Source organism: Panthera uncia (genome assembly GCF_023721935.1).
Source record: "Panthera uncia isolate 11264 chromosome B3 unlocalized genomic scaffold, Puncia_PCG_1.0 HiC_scaffold_1, whole genome shotgun sequence".
NCBI classification, from domain to species: Eukaryota; Metazoa; Chordata; class Mammalia; order Carnivora; family Felidae; genus Panthera; species Panthera uncia.
The window spans coordinates 107,952,784-107,977,176 of NW_026057582.1; the positions used below are offsets into that span (position 1 = coordinate 107,952,784).

At 37.0% G+C, this 24,393-nt stretch overlaps 1 protein-coding gene across 1 annotated transcript in view; it reads left to right on the forward strand.

Moving 5' to 3' along the window:
* Positions 1 to 693: 693 nt before the first annotated feature.
* Positions 694 to 24,393, forward strand: part of SPESP1 (sperm equatorial segment protein 1) — a 32,752-nt gene continuing 9,052 nt past the window's right edge. The window contains exon 1 of the mRNA XM_049613810.1: positions 694 to 942. Within this exon, the coding sequence (XP_049469767.1) occupies positions 882 to 942 (61 nt within the window). The 5' untranslated portion in view covers positions 694 to 881. The remainder of the gene's footprint in view (positions 943 to 24,393) is intronic.

Genomic DNA, 24,393 nt, shown 5'->3' on the forward strand with positions numbered 1-24,393 from the left:
AACAGTTCTAAGAATTTTAACACACGTATAGAATCTGAGGCCACCACAACTCTCCATCACTCCTATTCTCTCATACATACTTTTATAGTCACGCTCTCCCCATTCCTAACCCCAGACAACCCACCCATCTATTCGCCATAGCTTGTTTCCATAGTTTGTCTTTTAAAAAAAAAACGGGGGGGGGCCGTCTTTTGAACAAAACAAACCCAAGCCCCTTAAAGTGGCTTTAATGACTACCTAGCTCTCCTCTCTCACTTGCAACATGTGCTCCCTCCCAATCGCTGCAATTAGACGGAACGATTTCCGGTTCTCTGAGAGTGGGAGCGCCCAGCTTTCTTCACGTGGGGGGGCCTCCTCCCCGCCCTTTTGGGTTGGGGAGGGGGGGCTCCTCTGTGCCCACGGTGCCTAGTGCTTCCCCCACTACAGCACTTCCACGCGGCTGCGACTGCCACGCTACTTGTCCATGTCTTCCATCACATAGCTCCCTCCAGGCACCGCCACACGCCCAGCTTCCACCGGCCGGCCGAGCTCTGCCACATCCCAGCCCTCGTAGCTCCAGAAGTCGCCCGGGCGTCAAGACATTCGGAGCCGGCGCCTGCCACGGAGCTTGGAAGCCAAAGCGAGCATGCGCACCGGGGCGGGGCAGAACGTTGTGGCCCAGTCTCCTGCGCGCTGCTCCAGGAAGGGGCGGGCCTCGGCCACTCGCGCTCCCCTCCCCCAAGCCCTCGCTGCGCCTGCGCGCTGGGGACAACCGTTGCAGGGCGCCCACGGCCCTGAGGAGGGACTGTCGCGGCTGACACCCTCTCTTTTCGGCCCTGAGGTACCCGGCCTGGTGGCCCAGGACGTTCCCGTCGCATGGCGGAGTGCTGCGGACGGTGCCCATGAAGTCCTTAGTCCTAGTTGTGCTGTTGCTATGGCTTTCATCCGTGCCTGCCTTTCCGAGTGAGTGACCGACCTGCGGCGGCAGCGACCCAGGGGACAGTCCTGGGGGAAGCTCCCTGCTCCGGGGTCCGCCGGAGACCCGGTCCTGCACTCTTCCCACACCTCACTGCCCGGGGTCCTGGCCTCCGTTGTGGAGGTGTATCCCTCTCCTACTCGCGCCTTCCTCCGCCGCGACCTCCGCGCCGCCGGTAGCGATGCAGCGGGTCCCAGGCGTCACCCGGGATGCGCTGGGCTGGCGGGTGTGACCTCCTCGCCCTTGGCGGACACATTCCTTGACATTAACCTCGTTCCCCTTGGCCAGAGTCGCTGCGTGTGAGAGAAAGCAGGGGTCTGCAAACTGCTGCCCGTGGGGCCAAGGGGGCCTGTTTTTGTAAGGTTGGCTGGCCAAGAATGGCTTTTACGTTTTTAAAGGTGAATATGAGATATACTCTCTCCTGACTTGTGGAAAACTATGAAATTCCAGTGGCATTGTTGATAAATAAAGTTTTATTGGAACACAGCCATGCGCATTCCTTTATTAATTGGCCATGGCTGCTTTACCGCATTAACAGCAGAGTTAAGTAGTTGCCACAGAGACGGGATGGCGTGCAAAGCCTAAAATGTTTACTTCGGGCCCTTTACAGAAAAAGTTTGACCCCTGTGGTGAAACACGGAGAGCAGGTGGATTGTGGTGGCTGTCTAGGACACTCTGTGTCCCCCTATGCCCCCCAACAGTGGATCCTCCAGTGCACAGGATTCAAAACCTCCGTTGAGCGGAATTCTAACTTACGACTTGTTCCTGCCCCTCCCCAATAGCTGAAAACTAGTAAGATCAAGATCAGACGTGCTAAGACTACTATGTTGACGAGGACACCTTGAAATATTTAAGTGCATGTCTGATATTCCAGATGTAACTGTGAGGCTCATCCATCTAGTTTAACTGTAGTTCATTGTAACTTTTATTAATGTTGGGGTTGACCTACCCAAGTAAATAAGTAAAGTTTAACAGGTAGGTGTGAAAAAAGTACTAAGGAGCATGCCAGTTATGAAGAACTCTATTTCAGAATTGTTAAAAGGTCTTAGTAAAAAATTAGATTTAAGAAGTGAAAATACAACACAACCTAAATCGTGAATACTGGTGAGAAAAGTTCTGGATAAAGTGCCGTATACCAAAGTCATCCCTTTAAGTACTAGCATTTATGATTGTTAGCTATTTTGAACAAAGATCTTTTGTAAAAATTTTCTTCTTTGCCATAAAGGAACAATATACTGAAGATGATATCTTTTCGTGATGTCTGATGGTCATTATTACTAACATCAGTTATTGTATTTTGGTAGCCATAGATCAGTAAGTCGCAACTGACTGACATGTATGGAGACTTTAATTGAAGTGACGTTAATATTGTCACACACCACACTCTGCAATTGCTGGATCCTTAACTCAGTGCAGTCTCCTGCTTAACTGCATCATTTCATGGCTTGTTCTTTTTTGTATGTGTGCCCTCTTCCCTAAGCTTTCGTAAAGCTCGCAGGAAATGAAAAGAAAAAAGAGTGGTATTGTGTTGAAGATACAGATGACACAAGACATAAGGAAAATATATACAGATCACACAGGATATCTTGGAAAATGTAATTGACTTCCACAGGATTGGATTAAGGGATATGTAGAGCAACGTTTACATGGCTACTTTCTCTGTCTCTCTCATTCTCTTTCTCCTGGTAATTTTAATTCTGCTTATTTATTTTTTGGAGTAAGTACACCAAAAGAAACCAGGCTTATCCTTGTGTTTGGTTTAAATCCAATTTGTATTTTTTATTTTATATGGCCGCTATTCCAACATTTGTGGGTGAGAGTCATATAAAAAATGCTGTCATGCCAAAGAAAAGGCACATAGATTTTATAATGAAAAGTACAGTTTTGCCTTTTTTTTCAAGAATACTAAGACAGTTTTGAGGTCATCTTACACAAATATCATAGGTATTTTATTAAGTAATTACATTTTTTTGAAAACCTCAGTACTTCTTTTAACTGTCCATACCTTTCTAATGTGCCCAACCCAAGTTTAGCTAGTACTACTTTAATCCAAGTTCAGTTTGACACGAGTGAGGCTTGGATTCTTCCACATGCATACACCTCCTGATGGTGCATGCATCACCTTTGTACCATATACTTAAATTTGTGTACACTCAATTAATTTTCTTGTATCTGATTTTTCCATAGTTTTAGTTTTAAATATTACCACATTTAAAAATCATACCCCTTTAATGTGTTGGTGGTGTATAACTTGCTTTACTTCTTAATGAGAGTTCTGGTTGCTTTAAAAGAAAATTGTAACTTCGAAAGTATCTATAGTTATATATTTAAATATTATTAAAATAAATTATACGATTTGCCTTTTATAATTTTAAGTCACCAAATATTCATAAGCCTGAAGCTACAAACACAAGAATGTGAAATATTAGCTTTTGGGCTCTTTTTCTTTCTTTTTTTTTTTTTAAGTTTATTTATTTTGAGAGAGAGGGTGGTCATGTGTGCTCACACATGTGAGCAGGGGAGGGGGAGAGAGAAAAGAAGAAGGAATCCCAAGCAGTCTCCCAGCTATCAGCGGAGAGCCCCACGCGAGCCTTGATCACATGACCTGAGCCAAAATCAAGAGTCAGACTCCTAACCAATTGAGCCATGCAGGCTCTTTTTTATATCTTATAATTAAATTGTTTTTTTTTCCCCTGGTTATCTCTTTGGATCAATCAGCGAAAGTAGAGTTATTGACATAGGATTGTTTCAAGCTAGGATCAGAAAACCTCTTAACTTGCTTCTCTAGATTGGTGTTTAAAGAAGGCTAAATATATAAGTTTTTTGGCATCTATCTTTGTCCCTAGGAAGGCCTTTGTCCTAATAGACCACAGAAGGCAAAGGAAGTAGTAAAGCAGCAAACAGCAATAATAATTGTTGAAATGTATTGGCAAATAAATTCAAAAGAAAAGCAGATTCCTTTTATTTATTTCAAGTACAATCAAAAGATCAAATTCACTTGGTTCTGGTGCTGCAAGTTCACTTTACACTGTTTCAAGGCCCAAGGCTATGGCTCTGGGAGGGTCTCTCAAACCTATACATGCAATGTTGTAACATACCTCATTAATGTTTATGAGGAGCATGTTATCTAATATGGAATGTCCAGAGGGGAGGCGTAACAGTAGTTGCATTAGGCTGTCCTTCGATGTTTTATCAGAAAAAAAGTCCTGTCTGTCTGTTCTTTTGAGCTGTTTTTTGTGTTGTTTTGGTAGGATCTCATGTGTTTTTAAAGACTTCTTGTTTTCTCTTATTAGCTGGTTGTCCCAAGACCACTTTTTATCTTCCCTTCTTTCAGTGGGATCGACCATCCTTCTGAGGAGACATAGGACATAGTATTAGAGACTAAAGTACCTGGGATACATATCAGACTTACATGATGGGGTGATATTGTTATTTACATCATTTTATTGAACAGAACTAGAAGAGATATATTTCAAAGTCATCAGTTTGTTTTGGTTCCAATTAAAATTTAACATTACTCCTGGGATAACTTTCTGATTTTTAACCTTTTACCTGAATTAAATTTGTATCCCTTTTAAAAAATGTAATTTGGGGTGCCTGGCTGGCTCAGTTGGTAGAATATGTGACTCTTCAAAAAAAAATTTTTTTTAACGTTTATTTATTTTAACAGAGAAAGAGCATGAGTGGGGGAGGGGCAGAGAGAGAGGGAGACAGAATCTGAAGCAGGCTCCAGGCTCTGAGCTGTCAGCACAGAGCCCAATGTGGGGCTCAAACTCACAGACTGCGAGATCATGACCTGAGCCGAGTCAGACACTCAACTGACTGAGCCACCCAGGTGCCCCAAGAATATGTGACTCTTGATGTCAGGGTTGTGAGTTCAAGCCCCATGTTGGGTGTAGGGATTACTTAAAAATGTGTGTGTGTACATAAATATATGACACTTTTTTGGTTATGTGTTGCAGAATAAAGTAACACCCCCCAAATTTATTATTTCTCATGAGTCTATGGGTTGACTGGGCTCAGCAGGACAGTTCTGCCTCATAAGGTGGAGTTGAGGTCAGTCATTCAGCTGTATTCAGCTGGAAGCTCAAGTGGGATGAGAACATCCAACATGGCTTCTTATCTTCCAAGGTCTTTCTCTACATGATTTCTTATCTTCAGTAGCCTAGCCCAAATGTCTTTCTACCACAGCAGCTTGCTTCTAAAAGGGAGTTTTACAGGACCCCAGTATGTAAGTTCTTATCAAGCTTAAGCTGTGTCAGACTCACTAATGTCGCTATAGGCCAAGATAGTCACATTGGGCAAGCCCATATTCATTATGGGAAGACACTAACCAAGAACATAAATACCAAGAAGTGCAAAGCCCAAAGTTACAGTTCTTTTTTCTCCCCCAGCCTTATTGAGGTGTAACCGAGAAAACTAATATATTTAAAGTATACCATGTGATGATTTGATATATGTCTGTACTGTGAAAGGATTCCCACTATTGAGTTAATTAGTGCATCACCTTACATAATTACCTTTTTGTGTATATATCAACCATAGTCCCCATGTTATATATGTTATACATTATCACTTCTTGGCCTTTTGGCTAAGATCAAGTGTATATATGTTATACATTAGATCCTCAGGCCTTACTCATTTTATAACTGCAAGTTTGTACCCTTTTACCAGACTCTCTCTCTATTTCCTCCACCCCCAACCCTAAAGTTATATTTCTTTAACTGAAACACTTAATTCATGGGAACATAATTGTTCATTTTACCTGTCAGCAAAAATTTAAATGTGAATTAACAAATTATGGGAAAACTGCTGGATGAATAACAAGATAGAATGTTTCTCTTTGTGACCATTCTTTGAGTGTACCCCCCTAATGAAGCACAGTTATTAGAACTTTGATTTGAGTTGGAAGTACTTCATCTTTGTGATTTAAGTTCATTTTAATTTGAAGGTGTTGGTGTGTTAGCTGGCAGTTCTTATGTGATGAAATATTTCAGATATTAATTCTTATTTGCAGCACTTCTGTAGAATAAGGGAAGTCTATTTGTGAGCCCACTTAATGACATGGGTGGAAAATAGAAAGAAATTGTTCTCCAAAGTTAAGGACATTACCAGAGTCTGGTCCACCTATACATGATTCCTTGCTTGGGTCTATATTAAGCTTTATATACATGAGTTCCTTATCAATAAAACCATTCTGTTTTTCATTCTTGTGGTAATAAAAATCCTAGTTATATTTGAACCTTTAAAAAAATGGGCATCCATGATTCTTAGTTAAATTTTGAGTGTGATCACCAGTTTCCCTATGGAGGTTACAGGCCATTGGCAAAGTAAAAACATGTGAGTCCTTAAAGCACAAGGACCAGAGGTATTCCATTGAACTTTAACTTCTTTGTCTTTGTATGAAAGTTAAAAAGTTTACTGAGTTTCCCCCAATTATAAGGAACATTTTACTACTACCTTACCAGGTATGTATTCTTATACCAAACCACACATTTAAAAATTAACAGTATTTTTGGGCTTTAAAGCCTTCGTTTTTTAGGGGGACCTCGGTGGCTCAGTCAGTTGAGCTTCCAACTCTTGAGTTTGATTCAGGTCATGATCCCCGGGTCGTAGGATAGAGCCCTGCAGCGGGCTCTGTCCCGAGCATGCCACCTGCTCAAGATTCTCTCTTCCTTTCTCTATCCCCCCACCACTTTTCCTCTCCAACACTACTCCTCTCCCCTTCTGCTCCTCTCTCCCATTCGTATGCTCGCTCTCTCTCTCTCTCTCTCTCTCTCTCCCTAAAATTAAAAAAAAAAAAAAGCCTTTGTTTTTTAAAACATAAGTTGTATATTACATGGTCAGATAGCACCCATCTTATATTGAGAGATACAGATTTTTTTTTTAGAATTCCATGTGACTTAAGGTGTTTTTGAGTGTATTTCTTTGTATAACCTACGTATTACATTATGCATATATAACTTATCACGGTCTATTGGTATCAACATTTTACCAGTTTGAATGAAATGTCAAAACCTTACCTCCCTGGGCACCTGGGTGGCTCAGTTAAGCATGCGACTTCAGCTCAGGTCTGATCTCACGGTTTGTGGGTTTGAGCTCACATTGGGCTCTGTGCTGACAACTCAGAGCCTGGAGCCTGCTTCAGATTCTGTGTCTCATTCTCTCTTTGCCCCTCCCCCATTTGTGCTCTGTCTCTCAAAAGTAAATAAATGTTAAAAAAAATTTTTTTAAACAAAACCTTACCTCCCTTTATGTCCTTTACCTCTCCCATTTGCAGTATAATTGCCTAATTGCGTTAAATATTTCCTCTACATACACTGAGAACCAGAGTATTGCAAATTTTGCTTCAGCTGTCAAATGTAATTTGGAAAACTCAAGAGAAAGAAACTGTTGCATTTACTCAGGCTTTTACTCATGCTTTTGCTCTTCCTTTTGTTCTTTCTCCCTTCTCAGTGTTCCAATATTCCTTCTTCTATCAGTTTCTTTCTATTGAACAAACCTCATTTAGCCATTCTTTTAGGGTAGGTCTTTGGACAGCAACTTCTTTCAGTTGTCCTTCATCTGAGAGGTATTGATCATTCTTTCATTCCTGAGGGATATTTTCCCTTGATAGAGAATTCCAAGTTGACAGTTTGGGGTTTGTTTTTTTTTGAACTCTTGACAAATATTGCTGATCTCCATGGTTTCTCATAAGAATTCCAGTTGTCATTCAGATTGTTTTTCCACTATAGATAAGGTGTTATTTCTTTTTTTTTTCTTTGTCTTTAGTTTTCAGAAGTTTGACCATATGTCTTAGCATGGATTTCTTTTGGTTAATTTTGTTTGAAGTTCACTTAGCTTTTTGAATCTATAAGTTCATGTCTTTTGCCAAACTTGGAGTTTTTTCCAGTTATTATTAATATGTCTTTGATTACTTTTTCAGACTCAACCTCTTTCTTCTTGGATGACTTGAATGTTCCAAGACTTAGATGACATGAATGTGAGGCCTTTTCATTACAGTCTCACAAGTCTCTGAGGCTCTGTTCATTTTTTTGTTTCCAGTCCATTTTCTATTTTTCACATTAGGTATTTCCCATTGTTCTGTCTTCCAGTTCACTGATTCTTTCCTCTGTCCCCTCCATTCTGTTGTGAGCCTATCCATGAAGGTTTTTTTCATTTTAGTCTTTGTGTTTTTCAGTTCGAAACTTTCAGTTTGGTTCTTCTTTATATATTCTGTTTCTTTGCTGAGATTTTCTTGTTCTTTGCTGAGACTTTCTATTATTCATTTGTGTCAAGCATGTGCATGATGGCTTGTTGTAGCATTTTTATGATAGCTGCTTTTAAATCCCTGTCAGATGATTCTAACATCTGTGTCATCTTCGTGCTGGCTTCTTTTGCTGCCTTTGCTCATTCAAATGGAGATTTTCTTGGTTCTTGTTGTGACCAGTGTCTTTTGATTAAAACCTGGATATTTTTGGTATTATGTTGTAAGACTCTAGATCTTATTTATATCTTCTGTTACAGATTGACTGAATTAGAGATTTAACTGATTTATAGATTTAAATGAATGTTGCCTTGTTACCACATGGTGAAGATGAAAGTCCCAGCTGCTCCTCAGCCTTCTCTACCAGAAGAAAAGGTATTAATTCATACCTGGTAGCAGCACTTCTATGAGATAAAGGCAGAGAGGTTGGAGCACCTTACTGAAGCCTGCCTGATGAGGGTAAAAGTCTGGGTTCTCCACTCAGCCTTTGCTACTGGCCATAGGGCTATAAAGTTTTCTATGGTGTTTGGCTGGAATAGGATGGTTATTGCCTAAAAGCTTTCTGTCTTGCTAGGCTACCGTTCTACTTGTCCTTTGGCTATAGAGAGCAGTCTTCTCTCGGAAAATTTTTTGTCTGCATCCATTGGTGTTTCTCAGTTGCCTGCTTCTCCAGTCTCTAGTCTGAGGTGTGTGTGGCAAAAAGAAAACCCAGGGAACTCACTGCTGTGTCATTCCTTAGGTCTTGAAGTTCCTAGTTAGTCTGTCTTCTCTCTGCCTTTCAGATTACTTGTTTTGTGTATGGTATCCAGGGTTTTTAACTCTACTTAGTGGGAAGAATAGAGGAAAAGTGCATGCTATCTTTTTGGAAGTGAAAGTCCAGATACATTGTTTTAAAACATTTTATTTGGGACTTAGTGGAAGAGACCATGTGTTTTACAAATAAGCAAGAATACCTAAGTAGAGCATACATGGGAATTATGTGATAACCTGATTTTATTTTTAATTTTGGTCAAAATATGTTGGAAGTATGTTTGCAATGCTTTTCTTTATATTATTTCCTAGTTTGTGTATAAAGAAAGTACTAGATATTAGAAAGGAGAGAGGAGTCTTAATAGACCATCAGACATCTAAATTTAGATCGAATTTTATCTGACTAGTGATTCATAATACTCTACCTAAATAATTGAGATAGAATGTAAATAAATTCAATATTTTGAGAGTTTGTCTAAAATTCTCCTTTAAGTTTTTATTTTTATAGGCAGTTGACCAGTGCACATTACTTTATTAGCAACATTCCTTTTAACTTACAGGCAGTTTGATGCCAAACCTCAATGTTTTTCTTCTAAGTCTTTAGAGAAATACATATTATTAATTTAAATGTTAGCTTATATATCCATAATTAAGAATGTCAGGAAATATAATCAAGTTAATGTCAAAATAAAATACAATTCATGTTAAACATTATCAGTGAATTATAACACTTAAAATCTATACATAAAACATTTTAATGGAAAAATTCTGTTGGTCATTATGATTTTATAATATTATAACTAATTTTTGAGACACCAGATATTTTGTTTGTAGCACATTTTAAGTGAAATTGCATATTCACATTATATTTATGTTTTTCAGTACATTTCTCAAAAAGTTTAGGTACATTAGCTTAAATGCAGAAATCCAAATTGTGCATAGGTTTGGATATGCCTTATTTACTTTTGAGTTTTGTATTCTGTGATAGCAATACAATCACCACACAAATGAAGCACATAAAAAAAATACTTTTTTAAAAAGTAAAGTTTTTTAAAAGACCTACATTTTACCAATATTCTTCCAGAATTTTAAATTGTAGCATTAAGTAAGAAACTCCCCAAAGAAATATTAAAATTACTTACTTTTATTAGAGCCCGGTATTTTTTTTTATCCTTTAAAGTATAAGTTCTCAAATTTGAATTACATGTATATTTTTATTTATTTTGAGAGAGAGAGAGAGAGAACACAGGAGGGGCAGAGAGAGAGGGAGAAGGAGAGAATCCCAAGCAGACTACACACTGTCAGCACAGAGCCTGACATGAGGCTTGAACCCACAAGGTGAGATCATGACCTGAGCTGAAATCAAGAATCAGATTCCCAACCGACTAAGCCACCCAGGTGCCCGTGAATTACATGTATATTTTTTAAAAATTATATTCCCCCTCCTTTTTTTTTTTTTTAACCAAAGGAGGTGGGAGTGGTTTAGTTTTCCTTAAAAAATTTTTTTTAATGTTTATTTATTTTTGAGAGAGAGAGAGCATGAGCAGGGGAGGGGCAGAGAGAGAGGGAGACACACATCTGAAGCAGGCTTCAGGCTCTGAGCTGTCAGCACAGAGCCCAATGTAGGTCTCGAACCCATGAACTGTGAGATCGTGACCTGAGCCGAAGTCAGACACTTATCTGACTGAGCCACCTAGGCGCCCCTAGTTTTCCTTTTTTTTTTTTTTAATTTTTTTAATGTTTATTTACTTTTGAGAGACACAGAGACAGAGCTTGAGTGAGGGAGGGGCAGAGAGAGAGGGAGACACAGAGCCTCTAAGGAGGCTCCAGGCTCTGAGCTGTCAGCACAGAGCCAGATGCAGGGCTCGAACCCATGAACCATGAGATCACGACCTGAGCCAGAGTCGGACGCCCAACCGACTGAGCCACCCAGGCACCCCTAGTTTTCCTTTTTAATTCAGCTTAGAAACTATTGACTCTTTGCCCAAGATTCAGAGTGACATGTTTTTCCTTATTTTTAAAAAAAAAATTTATTTTATTTTATGTTATGTTATGTTATGTTATGTTATGTTATGTTATGTTATGTTATTGTTCTGAAATTAGTTAACATACAGTATAGTCTTGGCTTCAGGAGTAGAACCCTGTGATTCGTCTCTTACATATGCCATGCAGTGCTCATCCCGAAAAGTGCCCTCCTTAATGCCCATTCCCCATTTAATCCACCCCCATTCCCCTATCAACCCTCAGTTCATTCTCTGTATTGAAAAGTCTCTTATGGTTTGCCTCCCTCTCTGTTTTTATCTTATTTTTCCTTCCCTTCCCCTATGTTCATCTGTTAACTTTCTCAAATTCCACATATAAGTGAAATCATATGATACCTGTCTTTCTCTGAGTGACTTATTTCACTTAGCATAATACCTTCCAGTTCCATCCATGTTGTTGCAAATGGCAAGATTTCATTCTTTTTCATAACCAAGTAGTATTCCATTGTATATATACATATACCACATTTTCTTACTGCATTCATCAGTTGATGGACATTTGGGCTCGTTCCATAATTTGGCTATTGTTGATAGGGCTACTATAAATGTTGGGGTGTATGTGCCCCTTCAAATCAGCATTTTTGTATCCTTTGGCTAAATATCTAGTAGTGCAATTGCTGGGTCATAGGGTAGTTCTAGTTTTAATTTTTTGAGGAACCTCTATACTGTTTTCCAGAGTGGCTGTACCAGTTTGCATTCCTACCAACAGTGCAAGAGCATTCCCATTTCTCCACATCCTCACCAACATGTGTTTCCTGTGTTGTTAATTTTAGGCATTCTGAGGTAGTGTCTCATTGTGGTTTTGATGTGTATCTCCCTGATGATGAGTGATGTCGAGCATCTTTTCATGTGTCTGTTTGCCATCTGGATGTCTTCTTTGGAAAAGTGTCTATCATATCCTCCGCCTGTTTCTTCACTGGATTATGTTTTTTGGGTGTTGAGTTTGGTAAGTTCTTTATAGATTTTAGATACTAACTCTTTATCTGATATGTCATTTGCAAATACCTTCTCCCATTCTGTTGGTTGCCTTCAGTTTTGTTGATTCTTTCCTTCACTGTGCAGAAGCTTTTTGTCTTGATGAGGTCCCAATAGTTCAGTTTTGCTTTTATTTCCCTTGCCTCTGGGGACATGTCAAGTAAGTAGTTGCTGTGACCGAGGTCAAGGAGATTGCTGCCTGTTTTCTCCTGTAGGATTTTGATGGTTTCCTGTCTCACATTTAGGTCTCTCATCCATTTTGAATTTATTTTTATGTATGGTGTAAGAAAGTGGTTCAGTTTCATTCTTTTGCATGTTGCTGTCCAGTTTTCACAGCACCATTTGCTAAAGAGACTGTCTTCTCCATTGGATACTTTTTCCTGCTTTGTCAAAGATTAGTTGGCCATATATTTGTGGGTCCATTTCTGAGTTCTCTGTTCTATACTGTTGAGCTATGTGCCTGTTTTTTGTGCCAATACCATACTGTCTTGGTGATTATACCTTTGTAATATAGGTTAAAGTGTGGGATTGTGATGCCTCCAGCTTTGGTTTTCTTTTTCAACATTACTTTGGCTATTCAGGGTCTTTTGTGGTTGCATACAAATGTTAGGATTGTTTTCTTGAGCTCTGTAAAGAATGCTGGTGCTATTTTGATAGGGATTGCATTGGGTAGATTGCTTTGGGTAATATTGACATTATTAACAATGTTCTTCCAATCCATGAGCTTGGAATGTTTCTCAATTTCTTTGTGTCTTCTTCAGTTTCTTTCATAAGCTTTCTAAGTTTCAGCATACAGATCTTTTACCTCTTTGGTTAGGTTTATTCCTAGGTGTTTTATGCTAGGTTTTTGGTGCAATCGTAAATGGGATCAATTCCTTGATATCTCTTTCTGTTGCTTCATTATTGGTGTATAAAAATGCAACTGATTTCTGTACATTGATTTTATATCCTGTGACTTTGCTGAATTTGCGTATTAGCTCTAGCAGTTTTTTTGTCGAGTCTTTTGGTTTTCCATGTAGAGTATCATGTCTTCTGCAAAAGGTGGAAGTTTGATTTATTTGCCAATTTGGGTGCTTTTATTTCATTTTGTTGTCTGATTGCTGAGGCTAGGACTTCTAATACTATATTAAACAACCGTGGTGAGAGTGGACATCCCTGTCATGTTCCTGATCTCAGGGGTAAAGCTCTCAGTTTTTCCCCATTGATGGTGATATTAGCTGTGAGTCTTTCATAAATGGCTTTTATGATGTTAAAGTATTTTCCTTCTATTCCAACTTTCTTGAGGGCTTTTTTTTTTTTTTAAGAAAGGATGCTGTATTTTGTCAAACGCATTTTCTGTATCTGTTGACAGGATCATATGGTTCTTATCCTTTCTTCTATTAATGTGATGTATCATGATTGATTTGTGAATATTGAACCAGCCCTGCAGCCCAGTAATGAATCCCACTTGATCATGGTGAATAACTCTTTTAAAGTACTGTTGGATTAGATTTGCTAGTATCTTGTTGAGAAGTTTTTACATCCATGTTCATCAGGGATATTAGCCAGTAATTCTTCTTTTTAGAGAGGTCTTTGCCTGGTTTTGGAATCAAGGTAATGCTGGCTTCATAGAATGAGTCTGGAAGCTTCCCTTGCATTTCAATGTTTGGGAATAGTTTGAGCAGAATAGGTATTAACTCTGCTTTAAATGTCTGATAGAATTCCCCTGGGAAGCCATCTGGCCCAGGACTCTTATTTGTTAGATTTTTGATAACTGATTCAATTTCTTTGCTGGTTATGTGTCCATTCAAATTTTCTATTTCTTCCCGTTTGAGTTTTGGTAATGTGTGAGTATCTAGGAATTTGTCCATTTCTTCCAGATTGTCCAGTTGGCATATAATTTGTCATAGTATTCTCTAATAATTGTTTGTATTTCTGTGGTGTTGGTTGTGATCTCTCCTCTTTCATTCATGGTTTTATCTATTTGGTTTCTCTTTTCTTTTTGAGAAGTCTGGCTAGGGGGTTATCAGTTTTGTTTATTCTTTCAGAAAATGAGCTCTTAGATTCATTGATCTCTTTTTTTTTTTTTTTCTTTTTTTTTTTTTTTTTTTGCTTTATTTTTTTTTTTTTTCCTTCTTCTGCTGGCTTTGGGCTTTATTTGCTGCTGCTTTTCTAGCTCCTTTAGGCGTACAGTTGGGTTGTGTATTTGGGACCTTTCTTGCTTCTTGAGATAGTCCTGAATTACAATGTATTTCCTCTTAGGATGCCTTTGTTGCATCCTAAAGGGTTTGGACTGTCATGTTTTAATTTTCATTTGCTTCCATGTATTTTTAAATTTCTTCTTTAATTTCCTGATTAACCCATTCATTCTTTAATAAGATGTTCTTAACCTTCAAGTATTTGGGGGCTTTCAATTTTTTTTTCCTGTTGCTGATTTCAAGTTTCCTAGTGTTGTGATCTGAAAATATGCATAGTTATGATCTCAATCTTTTTGTACTTGTTGAGGGCTGTTTTGTGACCCAGTATGTGATTTGTTTTGGAGAATGTTCCATGTGCACTTGAGAATGTGTATTCTGCTGCTTTAGGATGAAAAGTTCTGAATATATCTTTTAAGTCCATCTGGTCCAATGTGTCATTCAGAGCCGTTGTTTTCCTTATTGATTTTCTGCCTAGGTGATCTGTCCATTGACGTAAGTGGAGTGTTAAAGTCACCTACAATTATAGTATTATTATCACTAAGTTTGCTTATGTTTGTGATCAATTGATTTATATATTTGGGTGTTTTAAGTTGGGGGCATAAATATTTATAATTGTTAGCTCTTCTTGATGGATAGACCCCTTAATTATGATATAATGCCCTTCTTCATCTCTTGTTACAGTCTTTGTTTTGAAATCTAGTTTGTCTGATGTAAGTATGGCTGCTCTGGCTTTCTTTGACATCCATTAGCATGAGATGGTTCCCCATCCCCTCACTTTCAGTCTGCAGTTGTTCTCAGGTCTAAAATTAATCTCTTGTAGGCAGCATATTGACATATCTTGTTTTTTTATCCATTCTGATACCCTGTGTCTTTTGATTGGGGCATTTAGTCCATTTACATTCAGAATGATTATTGAAAGATATGGATTTAGTGCCATTGTGTTACCTGTAGGTTTTGTGTTTGTGGTGATGTCTCTGGTCCTTTGTAGTCTTTGCTGCTTTCCACTCACAGAGTCCCCCTTTGGATCTCTTGCATGGCTGGCTTAGTGGTCATGAACTCCTTTAGTTTTTGTTTGGGAAAGCCTTTATCTATCCTTCTATTCGGAATGACAGCCTTGCTGGATAAATGATTCTTGGATGCATGTTTTTCCTATTCAGCACATTGATTATTTCCTACCATTTCCTTGTGGCCTGCCAAGTTTCAGTGGACAGGTCTCCTACTACCCTTATGTGTCTACCCTTGTAGGTTAAGGACTGTTTGTCCCTAGCTGCTTTCAGAATTCTCTTTATCTTTGTATTTTGCCAGTTTCACTATGATATGTTGTGGGGTTTTTGTTTTTGTTTCATTTTTATTTTGAAGGGAGTTCTCTGTACCTCTTGGACTTGAATGCCTATTTCCATCCACATATTAGGAAAGTTCTCAGCTATAATTTGTTCAAATAAACCCTCTTCCCCTTCCTCTAGCTCTTCTTCTGGAACTCCTCTGATACGGATATTGTTTCGTTTCATGGATTCACTTAGTTCTCCAATTCTCCTCTCATGATCTAGTAATTTCCTTTCCCTCTTGTTTTCAGCTTCATCATTTTCCATGATTTTATCTTCTATTTCACCTATTCTTTCCCCTTCTTCTTCCACCCTTGCTGTCACTGTGTCTAGTTTATTTTGTATCTCAGTTACAACATTTCTTAATTCATCAGGACTAGTTCTTAGGTCTTTGATGTCTATAGCAAGGATTCTCTGGTGCCTTCTATGCTTTTTCAAGAGCTGTTAGTCTTATGACTGTTACTCTAAATTCTTTTTCAAATATATTGTTTATGTGTTTTGAGCAATTCTCTGGCTGTGATTTCTTCTTGAATTTTCTTTTGGGGAGAATTCCTCCATTTTGTCATTTTGGCTAAGTTTCTGTCTTTTGTGTTTTTTAAAAGCTTGTTATGTGACCTGCACCTGAGAGTATTACTATATTAAAAAGTGCTCATACCCTGTCCAGGTCCTGGGACTTCAGGAAGTGTTTTTTGTGTATGTTTCATGCATTCTGTTGTTGAGTTTCGGCTGCTCTATCCCACCTCTGCAGAGCTCTTTACTTGCTTATAGTGGTGGAATGTTTGGAACCTTCAACCCGGTGTGCTTTGATTTGTTTGTTGAAGTAACCCTGGAAAAAGAAAAGGAAAAAAAGTGGAGTGGGGGTGGGGGGAAGCCTGATCCCATAAAAAAAGAAAAATTAAAGGGTAAAAAAAGAAGACCAAACAGAATCAAAAAACTGTAAGGCTAAATCCAGAGAAAGAGAAAGGAAAATAAAGAAGAAGAAGATAGAGAAAAGGTGGAAAAAGAATAGAATAAAAATTCCTGATCAAAAAAATTATATTTATATATTTATATTTTATTTATAATGTATATAAAATAAGAATTGACCAAAAATTAAAAAAAAAAAAAAAACGGAAACTAGGGGTTTGATCCAAAAAAAAAAAAAAAAGAATCTAGAATAATAAGATAAACTAAAATTAAAAAACAAAAACAATTGTCTGTTGGCTGTGCTGGTCTGGAGGAGAGGCTGACTTTGTGTTGGGTCAGTCTTGCTCCAGTAGATAAGCAGTTGCCAGGCACCAAGGGGCAGGGTTTGGTGTAAATTGGTACCACTTCCATTGGGAGCCCACTGTCCTGCTCCCTGAAGTCCCTTCATGTTGGTGTCGAGGAGGAAAATGGCGACACCCAATCTCTCCTCCTCTGACCAGGTGTTGCAAATCATGCCGTTCAGGCAGCCCTCACAGAGTATGGAGGGCCGTCAGCTTGCCCTGTGCCACAGTTCTCCTGTGCCTCTAGGAGCTCAACTGGGATTCAAAATCTGATGTCTTAAATGACCCTGCACTGTGCAGACCCTGTTCTGGAGTAGCACCACTCCGCCCTGCTGATAAAAGGCCTTTGGCTGGCACCTGCAGGGTGTTTTGTCCTTGGGGAGGCAGTAAACCCTCTTCTTACAGTACTCTGGGAAGAGGACTGTTCTCTCCCAGTGTGTCCCTGAGATGGCTACACTCCACTATGCATTCCAGGGCTGGCTCCCTCTTCCCCAGGAGCATGGCAATGGCTTCCAGCTCCGTTTGGAGAAAGTCGCTCACTTTTGTACCTCCAAGTTTTAGCTCCAGAGGCTCCATCCTGCCAAGCTGTCTCCCTCCAACTGTGGAGATCTTGATGTCACTCCACATCCATTTCCTAGGTGCTCCGAGTGATCTGACCTCAATACAGCTGTGTTTGAGGGACAAGGAAAATCCCGGTCCCCTTACTTCTCTGCCATCTTAACCCGTCCTGAAATCAAGCTGTTTCCATGGTTTTCCTCTCTTAAAACTTTAGTCTCAAGGAACTGGGTGTATTACTGTATAAGATTTTTAATATTAGCATTTTTATTATTATCATTACATTTTATTGTAATTTTTGTCATACTGTCACTTCTTAGAAGCATAGAATCTTTTTTTCTTTTTTTTTCATTTTTGAGTGTAAGTTTTTTGTGGAAAAAAAATTGTTAGTTAAAACAGTTAATGCATAATACCATTTTAGCTTTACCAATTAGGAAATCTCTCCAGAAACAAATAAAGGTGTAGCCTTTTGGATTTTTATGAACATAGTCATATATATTCGTTCTCTTAAATAGACATTGTAGAAGAAATTATTTGGTTTTTTACACCTCTTAACAATTGGAAGTTTTATGTATACAATTAGATATTTTAATTGATGCTTGATAGTGCATTTGTAAGAACTTGAGACTTCCAAATATTTTAAAAACTCAATTAATTTACAATATATTTGCATAGATAATAGGGCACTAGGTTTTCTTGGGTTTGTTATTCAGTTTCTTTAAAAAAAGAAAAGAAGCCACTTAATTTACATGTTAAAACCATGATTTGCGGTTTAAAATGACTGACTAGAGGTAAAAAAAAAATCACATTTTTTAATTTCTAAAAATTTGTAATATCTCTGGCCACAAAAACCATAGTTTCTCAGGTGAGACAAGGGAACCAGACCACTCCTAACTCTTTGGTAGAAGAAAAAAATCTTATGAATTATACTGTCATATCCATAATCTTAAATTTAAGAAATTTTATGTTAATTTTGTCTCAGTTTAAAGTAATAAAATTTATGGCATGATGAAACTAGGAAATATAGCTTGGTTTATAGAATGTGTTCAATTAGTTACATTACAATGAAAATAGCATTTATTGATAAGATTAAATTTTATAAACTATTCTTTAAAAATGATATTTTTGTTTTATCTTTGTGTTAATGTCCAGTAACTATAATGCAAAACAGAGTTATAAGCATGACATTTTAAATTCATAATATACATACAATGAGGTACACAAATCACAGGCCTGAACTAAGTGATAAAATATTACTAGCCTAGACTAGTTTACAAGTATTATATTTTAATACTTGCAATTATTTAAAATCTTGCATAGGAATTTAAGTGACTGGAATTTTCTAAATTACTTACACTTACAAAACTGGGTTTCTCCAGAAAGAACTTATGTAGAGAGAAAGATTATTCATGTAACTACATGAATCATTAGGTTAACCAAATAAGATTCTTGAATATGACAGCTCAAACTGTTTACATTTTTCATCCATCTCATAAAGTGTACTAAAAAAGAACAAGCTTTTTTTAAACTCTAGTACTGTAATGCTGTACTAAGAAGAAATTGTCAGTTAAAACATTAAAATTAAGCAATTAGAACAGAGAATATATCAGACAGTGGTGTATTTAACAACAAAACAGTTTTTAAAATTATACAAAACCCCAAACAAGATAATTTGACCATTCATTAGTTGGAGTGGAATGTAGTCCGATTATACAAAAGCAATTGTAATGTTTAACCTTGTTATTCATTAGTATTTTTATGGTAAGTTTTAATATTAATAAATTGTTATTGACAGAACCAATAATTATGTCAGTTTTAATCAAGATTTCCAGCTAAAAGTAATAGTTGTATGGCTTATTATATTATAAAAAGGAATGCAATTATAATTTAGATAGGGGGTTTAAAATTCAGGTTGGTGTGCCTTAATGTTAAAACTCAGCTGGAAAAGATCAGTAAAAATGAATGTCTGTTCATATATATTTTTTAGTTCTGTTGACTAAAATGGCTTGATAACAATATCACTTCTTAATGTTAGTCTTGATATGTACCTCTAACCCTCAGATTTTTATCTCTAATATTGTTTTCCATGAAAAGAAACTAGGATTCCTTGAAAGGATAGCTGATTTTCATCTTTAGGAAAATAAAGTCTAGACTTGAGGGGTAAGGATGAGAGTGGGGTAGAAGATGGGAGGGAGGCAGGCAGCAGTAACTACCAGAGAACAAACAAGGATACTTTAAAAATTCAGAGGTTCCCTCAAAAGGATACAAGAGACAGCTTACAGTGGCTCCAGCTGACTAAGTTGTGACTATTTGAGCATAAAAAAAACAAAATGATAGTTTAAAACTGTTAAAAAAAATCTAAGAGTCATAATGAAACTCAAAAGTGTGAGAACTACTTTTTACTACCTAATATTTTACTCAGGTGAAGTTTATTCAAATATTTAAAAATACTGTTTACATTTCATTTTATTTATGTGCCCAAGACAGGCAGAAGTGTTTCCCTACACAAAACTAATACAAATCAATGCTTTACAAGATCTTACTTTCTTCCTGTAAAATATTTGTGGACAGACTCATGATTCTTTTGCTACTACCCACCCCCATAGGCTACCCACCAACAGGATTCACATATTAGAAGATATACTGCCATATTGTTTCGGAAGTTAATGAAATGTATTAAGATGGTCCATGCACATGAAGGTGCTCTCTCAACTGATCCTGATAGCTATACCACAACAGGATAAAGAAAACTTGATGCCAAAGTCAAGTGACCTTTTAAATGTGCTTAAAATACATAGAATTATGGGGCACCTGGGTGGCTCAGTCAGTTAGGCATTCAACTCTGGATTTCAGCTCAGGTCTTGATCTCACAGTTTGTGAGTTCAAGCCCCACATTGGTCTCTGTGCTGACGGCGTGAAGCCTCCATGGAATTCTCTATCTCCCTCTCTCTTTACCCCTTCCTAGCTCACATGCACACTCTCTCTTTCAAAAATAAATCAACATTTAAAAAGTAATAAAAAATAGAGAATTGTGCTTTTTCTTTACATTTGTTTGCTTTTTGATGGGTTTAGTAGTTGTTGCTGGTGGCTACTTTAACTTCTCTCCTTGCCCTTCATGGTTCTTAAAAAGAATGGAGTGGATGAAAACATCCCCAAAGACAACGTTAGAAGCCAAGAACTGACACACTAGGCCTAATAATCTTGCTCTGAAAATTTCATTTGTACCATTTAGTCATAGAAGATGAAATGAACAATAAATTGTGTTGCTTACACTTCAGATGAAAAATACTCAATTTTTTAGATTCTTGGCTTTGTGTCTTCATTAAATAAGGACTTAACAATGTATAAAAGGCATTTCAATAAAAATTTAAATGTTGATCAAATATAATAATATATTACGATCCTATTTATATAAATATGTATAATCTTGAATTCTGTTAAAAAATCTATCAGATGGAGGGGTGCCTGGGTGGCTCAGTTGTTAAGCATCCGACTTTGGCTCAGGTCATAATCTCACTGTTCCCGAGTTCGAGCCCCATATCAGGCTCTGTGCTGACAACTCAGAGCCTGGAGGTGTTTCAGATTCTGTGTTTCCATCTCTCTCTGCCCTTCCCCTGTTCATGCTCTGTCTCTCTCTTTCTCTCTCTCAAAAATAAATAAACATTAAAAAATTAAAAAAAAAATCTATTAGATGGCAGTACTCCCCAAATTGATCTACAGATTTGACACAATCCATTTCACAATCTGGCTTGCTTTTTTTGCAGAAATGAACAAGCTGATACTAAAATTCATATGGAATTGGAAGGGACCCAGAGTAGCCATAACAATCCCGAAAAAGAACAAAGTTCAAGGATTCACACTTCCTGATTTCAAAATTTACTATTACAACTGCAGTAATAAAGACAGTGTAGTACTGGCATAAGAATAGACATATAGGTGACAAATTTAATTCAGAGTCCAGAAAGGACCTTTTACATTAATAATGGTCAGTTGCTTTTCAACAAGGATACCAAGACAATTCAGTGGGGAAAAGAATAGCCTTTTCAGCAAATGGTGCTGGGATAACAGCCAAAGGAATGAAGTTGGACTCTTGCCTCAGGCTATATACAAAAGTTAATTCAAGCTAGATCATAGATCTAAATGTAAAAACTAAAACTATAGAACTCTTAGATGAAAATGTAGGTGTAGGTCTTTGTGCCCTTGGATTTGGCAATGGTTTTTTAAGATGTGATATCAAAAGCACAAGTAGCCACAACAAAATAAATAAATTGAACTACATCAAAATTAAAAACTTTTGTGCTGCAAACGATAACCTTAAGAAAATGAAAATACAACTAACAGAGTAGGAGAAAATACTTTCAACTCATATATATGCTAAAGGACTTGTCTCCAGAATATATAACGAATTCTTGCAACTCAATAATAAAAAGACAACCCAATTAAAAAATGGGTAAAATATCATCAGAATACAGATTTATCCAAAGAAGATATATAGGTGGCCAACAGGCATGTGAAAAGATGTCCAATATCATTAGCCGTTAGAAAAATATAAGTCAAAACTCAATGGGATATGACTTAACACTCACAAGGATGGCTGTAATCAAAAGAACAGAGGATGATCTGGAGAAATTGAACCCCTTATATATTGTTGGTGGGAATGCAGCTGCTTTGGCAGTTCTTCGAAGCTTAAACATAGTATCACTATATGACCTAGTAATTCCATTCCTAGACATATGTACAAGAGAAATGAAAACATACATCCACACAAAAGCTTGTATGTGAACATAGCAGCATTACCCATTGTCACTAAAAAGTAGAAAGAAGCCAAATGAGCAGCAACTGATGAATTCATAAATTGTGGTATATGCATACAATGGAATATTATTTGGCCATAAAAAGGAATGAAATACTGATGTGTGCTCCCAAATGGATGAGTCTAGAAAACATTATGCTAAGTGAAAGAAGCCAGTCATAAAAGAATGCATATTATATAATTTCACTTATATTAAACACCAAGAATAGGCAAATCCATAGAGATAGAAAGTAAATTTGTGGTTGCCTAGGGCTGAGGGAAATGGGGAATGGGCATATTTGGGGGATGATGAAAATGTTTTAATGGTTATGGTTGCACAACTGTGACTATACTAAACACCACTGAATTGTATACTTCAAAATATGTAAAAGATAAGTTATGAAGGAATTTTATTCCTAGTAACCCTTAGGGATTTTTAATCCCTAAGATTGTAATTTACTTAAAATTATGTTAATTCAATGTTACCTTAGAGATTGATAAAATGAATTAAAAGGGGATTAATAGAACTTGAACAAATCTAGTTAAATTTATGTGATCTAAATTTATTCTAGGCCATTTAGTAAGGGCCAGTTTAAGGAAGTGCAGGGAGTTTCTGAAAATTGTAGCTATTTAACTACAATATTTATGATACTGTTGATAAACTTCAGACTTAGAAATTTAGAAAAATATAATTAAAGCTGTATCTTTTATTGTTGTAAAAAAGTGCCTCCTTTGCCTAAAATAAGAGGACTTTTTTTAATGTCCAGATTTTCTCCCTAATAATAATTGGACTGTTAGCTAAAAACCAAAACCAAACTAACAAAAACAAACCAAAAGACAGTCTTTAGACCAGCAGATTTATTTTAAACATAACATGATGTTTAGTTTTCCTCTATAGCATTCTTCTATAGAACTGTTTTAACCTGTTATTATTTCTTTAAGATAAATCACTGGAGGTACAATTAATTTATATACTTACCAGCATTTGGTTCATTTATTCAAGCATTCATTTGACAAATGCTTTTTGACTGTCTGCTATGGCTGTAGGCTCTGGGTATAACAGGATATAGAGAACAAAGTAGACATGGTCACAGCTTTCAAAGAGTTTTCAATATGTAGTAGTTAACAGACATTAAATTTAGATAGTTAAGATGATCTTAAATTCTATAAAGAAAAGATCAGTGTGCTAGAGAGAGACTGATGAAGGATCTGGGATTCATAAAGGAGGTATTGAAGTTACTTTTGTTACTAAGGAAGTAACTATACATACACATGCCAATCCTAGGTTTTATTGTTTTTAAAAAATTTTATCTCCCTGACTGGCAAAATAAAGATTGTTTTCAACGTGCATTTCTTTTATGAACAGTGAACTATAGCAACTTTTCATGCTAATGGGCTTTTTATTCGTTATACTCTCTTCTTCCTTAAGTGGCCATTCTAGGAGAAGGAATATGTGTTTTGAATATATTATTTGTTGATTGAAGTTTTATATTTCATTGCTTATTTTAAATCATGATTTTATTATTTTCCTCAAAATAAACTCAAAAGTAACTTATTTTTGCTTCTGTGTGAAGTGAATGGATCCTTTTTGCATCATTGACTGTCAGTTCCTATGTATACTTTGTAGTACCAAAACCTATCTAATTTGGATCAGTTTTAGACATTTTTCCAAAGAAGACATACAGATGGGCAACAGACACATGAAAAGATGCTCATCATCACTTATCACAGGGAAATGCAAATCAAAACTACAATGAGATATCACCTCACACCTGTCAGAATGGATAAAATCAACACAAGAAACACAGGTGTTGGTGAGGATGTGGAGAAAGGAAAACCCTCTTGCACGATTGTGGGAATGCAAACTGATGCAGCCGCTGTGGAAAACTGTGGAGGTTCTTCAAAAAGTTAAAAATATAATCCAGCAATTGCACTATTAGGTATTTACCCAAAGAATACAAAAATATGAATTCAAAGGGATACATGCACCTCAATGCTTATAGCAGCATTATCTACAATAGCCAAACTATGGAAATAGTCCAACTGTCCATCAATTGATGAATGTATAAAGAAGATGTATAAAGAAGAAGATGTATAAAGAAGAATGTATATACATATATATGTATATATATACACACAATGGAATATTGTTCAGCCATAAAAAGGAATGAAATCTTGCCATTTGCAATGATGTGGATGGAGCTAAACAGTATCACGCTAAGAGAAATAAGTCAGAGAAAGACAGATACTGTATGATTTTGTTCATATGTGGAATTTAGGAAACAAAACAAACAAGCAAGTGGAAAAAAGAGAGAATGGGAAACCAAGAAAC